The sequence below is a fragment of the Xiphias gladius genome, chromosome 8 (genome assembly GCF_016859285.1).
Source record: "Xiphias gladius isolate SHS-SW01 ecotype Sanya breed wild chromosome 8, ASM1685928v1, whole genome shotgun sequence".
In the NCBI taxonomy this organism is placed as follows: Eukaryota; Metazoa; Chordata; class Actinopteri; order Istiophoriformes; family Xiphiidae; genus Xiphias; species Xiphias gladius.
Window position 1 is genome coordinate 26,612,453 of NC_053407.1, and position 7,316 is coordinate 26,619,768.

Consider the following 7,316-nt stretch of genomic DNA (forward strand, 5'->3'; position numbering starts at 1 on the left):
TTATGAGCTTTTGTTTTACCGCCATTTTTCATAAATGTATGTCTTCGTAATTGTACGCAGATCCAGTGAAACACTACGGTTGCTCACCCTGGCCGGGCCTCCAGGCGCTGATGAAGGACTGTCTGCGGGAAAGTCCGCAGGATCGACCCACCTCTGCCCAGGTTAGAACCTGAAGACTGTGCAACTGTGGGTTTCTTTCATTTTTATTGAGAACGTCGGAGAGGGGACAGGGAAGGCAGAGCGGTGCGGAGACCAGCTGCGGTGGAGCGCTCTCCCAGTGGGAGTGGTAGACACACGGTGGCTTTAAATAGAGCACGTTTCATGACTTCAGAGCCAATCGAGCCCATGTCACACACAATCGACAATCATTTCTGTTCCCCCCCCTGCATTGTGAGCAGGTGTTCGATAGGCTGAATTCAGGAGAGATGCTGTGTCTGATGAGGGAGCGGGTGGTCCCCCGGGCATTCAACGCCGACTGCCTCGCGGTGAGCTCCGGCGGCAGCGACAGTCCGTCCAGCAGCCACAGGGCCTGGCTGGGAGGGGGCAGCAGCACCCAGACGGCGGGCTCCATCACCGCCGTGGACCTGGACACCAACACAGTCGCTACACAGGTATGGACAGCACTGTTAACCTCAGGAAGGGACATTTTCCTTATTTCGCCTTTGGTTTAGTTCAGGCATTTGGAATGACAGTTCCTGATTGGTCTGACCTGTTTCACACGACTGATTATTACATTCTCACGTTAAAAAAACCTACTTTAATAGAAATGTACAATATACCCAGTGGCCTTTCCAGGTTTACTGGTCTCACTGGCATCTCAGTGGCCCACTGACAGGCGGTCCATCACTGGTAGTTGCTCAGTATTTGATCCCGAGGAGGATCACATCTGTGCAGCCATGGTATTTATGGGCAACCACCTCCCACAGAGCTACCGGAGAAGCCTTCAGCGGGCTCTCTAACGCACAACGTTGTGAGCGCACAGCTCACTTCATTGATTCAGACACACCACAACCAGTCTCCACAGTTTATTCGTACTAACTGTCCAGATGTCCACACGGCACATGCCTTCTTCGAGTGTGTTTTGTTGCTGTGTTTTGGACACTTTTTTCACAGGGGCGCCAATGAAAGTAACCCCGGACTTTGACTAAATGCATTTTAAACAGTTCGTCGGGAGCGGTTGCTCATAACAACAGACGTGCACTTTGATGAGCAGCATCAGCGCATCTCAAGCACCACAGTGCCATCGGAGCACTGGGTAGTACAACACACACACACACACACACACACGTAATGGTGGTTAATGGTCACAGAGCAGTTCTCTCCCGTCCCACAGGTGATCGACACCAGCCCCGTCCTGTGCCTCGTGACGGTCCAAATCCCCAACGAGGCCTGTGATTGGCTGGTGGCGGGCACCCAGTCCGGCTCCCTAGTGGTCGTCAGCACTCGGGACCTGTCGACCTGGTGCCACCTGCAGAGCGTCACCGATGCCGTCACCTCACTGTACTTCCATGTGCACCCTCGTCAAACGTAAGCATCTGTTTAAAAAAAAAAAAAAAAAAAAACCCTACCGACTGATGCTGCACTCGTGGAGAATTTATCACAGAAGACATTATGGTATTCCAAGGAATAGTTTTTGGGATATACCTGGTCAGGAAAGGTCCCCAAATTAAGTTGTTAAGAGCATCTCTGGATCTGGCCAGTAGTTGTATAAATATCTTGATCTTGATCTTATTTTATAATCAGACTAGCCAAAGGTGTTGACTCATAACCAAGGCACCAGTGTTACGTGTTGGTGATTGTGCAGAAAACTAATAATTTTAGTGTAGAGCATTAGAGACTCTTTACCTGATATCTCATAAGACTGAATTTCACCGTTTAGCTAGAGAATATAATCTGGATACAGTTAAATGACCCATCACCAGGCATCTCCTGGTCATACTGTTTTACTGTCGGGAAAACTTTTACTGGGGCGAAGGACGTCTGGACTGCCTCGCTTAGCCCGCTGCCGACGCGCCCCGACCCCGGGTAAGCGGCGGAGGATGCATGGATGGATGCATGGATATGTGAGGGGAAGGGGTTAGAAGTCCAGGAAGTTGCATTAAAATGGGACTCCATCAACGACAGACTACATTGTGTGTAAATCTAGATCTGGAAAGATCCACACACCACTGCATCACAGTATATCGTGCTCGGGTAGAATCAGATAGTTATGTTCAATGAACAATCTCCCATTAATGTTCCATCTTGATCTTTTTTTATTTTTTTTATTCCTTTTCAGCCAAAGAAAGAATTACTTGCTGGTCGGGACAGCCAATGGAGTTCTCACGGTTTACGAGGACTCTGTTCTCAAGGTAATCATCACATATTAAACAACAGCTCCAGTGGGTTTGTTCTTTGGTCTAGTCGCCGATGCTCTGACGTCGTGTCCAGGTGCCGCCTCCTCCCATGCTGTAGATCTACATGGCAGGCACGGCGATGCGTGTTACGAATCCTTCTCGTTCTCCTCCCCGCAGCAGGAAAACGGCCAGCCGGTCAAAACCGTCACCGTGGGAAGCGTTAGCACACCGATCATGTGCCTGGGCCAGTCGGTGCATTCGCTAGACGGCAGGTCTGTGTGGGCCGGCTGCGGGACCAGGGTCCTCTCCTTCACGGCCGACTACGACGTCTGCAAGACCATCGACACGAGACCGAACCTCGTCTTCCAGTGAGTCCCTGTCATGTGGTGAAATGCGAGTGAAGCAGCAGTCTTGGTGTAACAGTAGAGTTTTGTGAACCTGTGTGTGTCTGTGTGTCCAGGCAGCGGCGGCCGTTGGGTGGCGAGACTTGCGTGTCCCGAATGGTTGTGGATAAACACGTGTACCTGAGCAAAGCTGGGACGCCGACAGTCGAGGTGTGGGACAAGAGGAGCGAGAGGATGGTGGACTGCATCGACTGTGCCCAGATCATCAGGTACGCACACACAGCACAACAGAGACTCGACGCACCGCGCACAAAAAAAACAGAGAACACGGGAACCAGAGAGTGAAAGGTGAAAGATGCCTCGGTAACGCCCACGCAGTTGGTTTGTCTGCTGATACAGTCTCGCGACCTGGAATCAGACATTTTTGAGGATTTCAGGTGTTTTCCACATGTCAGCCGCAGGGTCAGTATGTTAACGCCTCCTCTCCCCCCCCCTGCATGACATGGCTCTGGCCGCAGAGGCCGGCGGGGCTGCGAAGCGGCGCCGCCCACCGAGGCCACTCCCTCCTGGGCCCGGGTGAAGGCCCTGCTGGTGCAGAGCGCTGCGGCCCTCTGGATCGGCACTAGGGGGGGCCACCTGCTGGTGCTGGAGCTCTCCAAGCACCAGACTCTGCAGGTCATCGGCCCCCGCTGCGACTCCATCCGCTGCATCGCCTCCACACTCATAGGTGGGTCCTCAACTTTGATTTATTCATGTATTTGATTATTGACGGATTCTATATTTTCTGTTTTTCGTTTTTTTTGTTTTGTTTTTTCATGTCATGCCCCCATGGTGCCACATGAAGGTGAAGGTCATGGTGGTGTGTCGTCAGGGTGTCTGCGTGTGCCCCGCGTTCTTACCATGACAGCACAAACAGGCATACATCCACTGTGACTGAAACCTCAGTCATACGCCACAGGCACCCCCTTTATATACTAGCTGAGTTCCCTGGACTTTGGAGAACCATGTTGCCTGAATTTGCGTATTAATGGAGAGTTGATTTTGCTGAAACTTAAACAGCTCCCCCTTTGGCGTGAGGGTTTCACGCTGACCCTATTGTATAATGTATATGAATACAGAAAGATTTTGCTGACTAATACCATCCGTGCCGTTATGGTTTACCTACTTAGCACAAGTGGTTGTGTTTAATATGCCATGGGGATAATCTCAGAGCATCAGGCAGCTCGGTGGCCTCGTAATAATAAGTTTCCCTTTTTTAAGTGATTGAGCTGAGAGTAAATTAAAAGACGTACAGCTTGCAACATTTTGGTGAGTGAGGAAATGGATAAAAAATAAAAGAAGGGAGGGAGCTGAATCAGTAAAGAGACCCATTTTAAACAGCTAGGTCATTCCTTTTTGTTTTTGTTCCATGGTATGTCAGGGGGTTTGTGTGCAGAAATGTGTGAAGCAACGCAGCACGCTGCTCACAGTTTGCTTGCTCCTTGCTGTATTATGTTTGCCCCCCCCTCGATCTTTTTGGATTTGTTGCTGTAATTCTCATGTGCTGAAATGCTTCATGCATTTCTTTTTCAACTCGGTCAAGTGTAATGTTTTTCTTCTTCTTCTGCTTTCATGGATAGAAACACTAAACTGGAAGAATGTGGTGCTGGTTCTGGGCAGAAAAGTCGCACAGGAGAAGAATCAGTTCGGTGAGTCCGGTGGTTTGCTGTTTGTGCCACGCTTCATACGAAAACCGTTTGTCTCGCTGCGCGAGTTGCTCTGCGTTTGGTCCGAAGCGCGTGCTTGTCTCTGCCCGCAGACGAGGAGTCGGTGCTGATGGTGTGGGACGGCGCGCTGCCGACGGAGGTCAGGGACCTGAACAGACACCGCGAGAAGAGAGAGCAGATCGCAGCCAAAATGAGAGAGCAGCTTCATCGCCATTGAGCCAGTAGGTTTGAGGGATTTTTCTTTTATTCCCTCTACAACCGGCTTTTCAAATCATGTCACAGTATAACCGGGTTGTTAAAAGTAGCAGTTTTCATATGTTGAAGAGCCTAAAACTGCATTTCATTGTGTAATCTTAAATTATAAATATCTTATATATCTTGGCTTTAACCTTAAAGGCCCTAAAAAAAACCAATCTTCTCAAAATAAGCTTTTTACAGTGAGTGACGGGGTCGCAGTCTTTCCTGCCCGAAGGAGTTTTGATTATTTAACTTTTCACGTCGGTTTGGTTCAAGAGCTTGTTGCGAGGGGGGCTCAGCTGGAAATGCACAGTGCCACGTACTTCTGTGCACCAGTCAGAATCAAAATGTGAGGCCAGTCGGTGGGTGGTCTGGTTCCCGTCAGTCGAATCACATCCAACCGCGCTCACGCGGACCTGACGTAGCAGATTCACAGGTTTGAGAGTTAAGCTGTCAAATAAATAAAAGTAGATAGTAAACAAAACATAAAGATGATTTTTCTTCTAACTTGAAATTAGATTTTTGATCGTGTTAATGACTATTTAATGTTACAGAAAAACAGTTTATAATTTAAAACCAGGGTTTCAGAGGCTTTGAGTAGCAGCAGTAGGAGCTGTATCACTAGAAATGCAGGCAGTCGTCGTAACAGCAGAGGCAGATGTGGCGGCATTCCCAGGGGCAGCTGCAATAGGACGACGAGCTGGACTTTGTCTCGCAGCCTCACATTTGCACTTAACCGCTATTTGCACAATCTCCACGTGCACGTTTCCTCCTGCACATGCGTGTACAGTGGCTAGTTTTTTAATGTCTCATCTGCCTTTCGTTAGTGCACCCGGTCATATTATCTGCTCGCTCTTATTGCCTCCGCCAAGGAGTTTATGCTGTTCGTTTAATTGTCGGCAGGGTTACGCAGAAAGCCCCGATTTGCACCAAACTTGTCGGGTCGACGGGGAACGGGCCGGGGAGGAAGCCATTGAATTTTGGAAAAGGTCCAGATTATTTACTATCAATTTGAATTTTTTTCTCTGAAGTCCGGTGTGTGTTGTTTTTACATCGATCTTGGCGGACGTCTACGCTCTACTGAGTGTCCTTCTAGATTAGTCTTTGTCCGCTTGTTATTAGTTGTTATTGCCTAAATTTCCTTTGGGACTAATAAAGTATCCGTCCCTCCCGTCCAACAGCAGTAGGAGTTTCAACAGCAGTATAACAATATAACTGCTAGGAACACTATAGCGACCGCATAGCGACCACATAGCGACCCCATAGCAACTACCTACAGTGGCACTTCCTCTAAACCAATAAACGATTCATACCCCAACTCCTGTCGGTACACTTCCTCTCATTTCGCTTAGTAACTGCCGTTTCAACTCCTTTCTTCGCTTACACCCATTTCCGTGCGCTCACTTCTTTCATTCCTCAGCCCTCTCCTACTCTTCTTGCTCTTTATACTCGTTATACGCGTTGACAGCCACGCAGTTTTTGGTTATACCATCATACCACACATCTCTGCGCTCCAAATCAACGCCTCTGAGCAAGCTTTAAATAAAAAACTAAGAAAAGTAGTTATTGAAGTAGTTTTTTTTTTTACACACAGTTTGTTCCGAACATCATTTTGTTCATGTTTGATTTTTGCATACATCTGCCATATTATGTTACACATATTATTATTTTAAATTTATATTTTTTTACAGAATTGCTCGTCGAAAAGGGATCAACTCTCCAGTGGATCGATGTGTCAGCGTGGAAGGGGACGTTTTACCTCATTTTCCGAGAGCCATATGTAACGAGTGGGAGCAGGTTGTAATGAATCAATCAGAAGAATTTGATTCAAGAGTTTTTTTTTGTTTTTTTTTGAAGATGCACACTTATGAAATACTGTGCCATGTTTTACAGGATGTAGACAATCTTTGTTTTTCCTAAAAGGGACACAGATGATCCGATTTGTGTTATCAGAGCTGAGAGCGGAGCAGATGTTCAGGAAGGCCTCCCGCTCCCAATGAATAGAGATGTTTGTTTACCTGTAGTATCATAGAAAAAAACTGGAAAGAAAGCCAAAGGAAAAAAAAAAACAGCCTCTAAAAGTGTATATTTGATTATTTATTCTCATGCCTGTGTGCGTGTTTACCAGTGAGCTCAATCACTCCACATCAATAAACAGACCATGGGACTTCTCATAATGCTGCGCGCTTTGTACACTTTTTTTTTCTTTTGTTTTTTTTTATGTCATGTTACCTGAAGTCACTGTTTGTGATGGTGTCAAACAGAACGAGGAAGTAAATACTATTTGATGTACTGTCATGTCTCTGTGTGTATGTTGTTGTCAGAGCATTACTTACAAAAATAACAATGTTGACTGGAGGCAGTGGGAAGAAGTGTAATTTTTATATATATATATATATATATATATATATATATATATATAAAAAAATACTTAAAGTAAATATTTAGTGATTTGATTTGCAGATTTTTTTAAAAAAATACAAATCACTAAATACTTACTATTTTTGCATGTGGGGAATAACCTGAAAATTTCGCCTGAGGAAACCTGCCATTCAAAGAGCCAAAAGACCCACAGACATCAGTTTCAGGGTATGGACCATATTTGAACTTTAATCTTGACAGGGAAAAAAAGACATTGCATTTGAAGCCATTTCATGGAAAAATTATTTACAAGAAGGACTCAGTCCTCACAA

At 46.5% G+C, this 7,316-nt stretch overlaps 1 protein-coding gene across 4 annotated transcripts in view; it reads left to right on the top strand.

The window, feature by feature from the left end:
• Positions 1–6,897, top strand: part of lrrk2 (leucine-rich repeat kinase 2) — a 37,754-nt gene extending 30,857 nt beyond the window's left edge. For all 4 annotated transcript variants that reach the window (XM_040134094.1, XM_040134095.1, XM_040134097.1 and 1 more), the window contains 10 exons: positions 61–161; positions 399–611; positions 1,334–1,527; positions 2,279–2,351; positions 2,514–2,704; positions 2,797–2,949; positions 3,199–3,407; positions 4,300–4,368; positions 4,479–4,607; positions 6,315–6,897. In XM_040134094.1, coding sequence (XP_039990028.1) covers positions 61–161; positions 399–611; positions 1,334–1,527; positions 2,279–2,351; positions 2,514–2,704; positions 2,797–2,949; positions 3,199–3,407; positions 4,300–4,368; positions 4,479–4,603 — 1,328 coding nt within the window. In that variant the 3' untranslated portion in view covers positions 4,604–4,607; positions 6,315–6,897. The remainder of the gene's footprint in view (positions 1–60; positions 162–398; positions 612–1,333; positions 1,528–2,278; positions 2,352–2,513; positions 2,705–2,796; positions 2,950–3,198; positions 3,408–4,299; positions 4,369–4,478; positions 4,608–6,314) is intronic.
• The last annotated feature ends 419 nt before the right edge of the window (positions 6,898–7,316 follow it).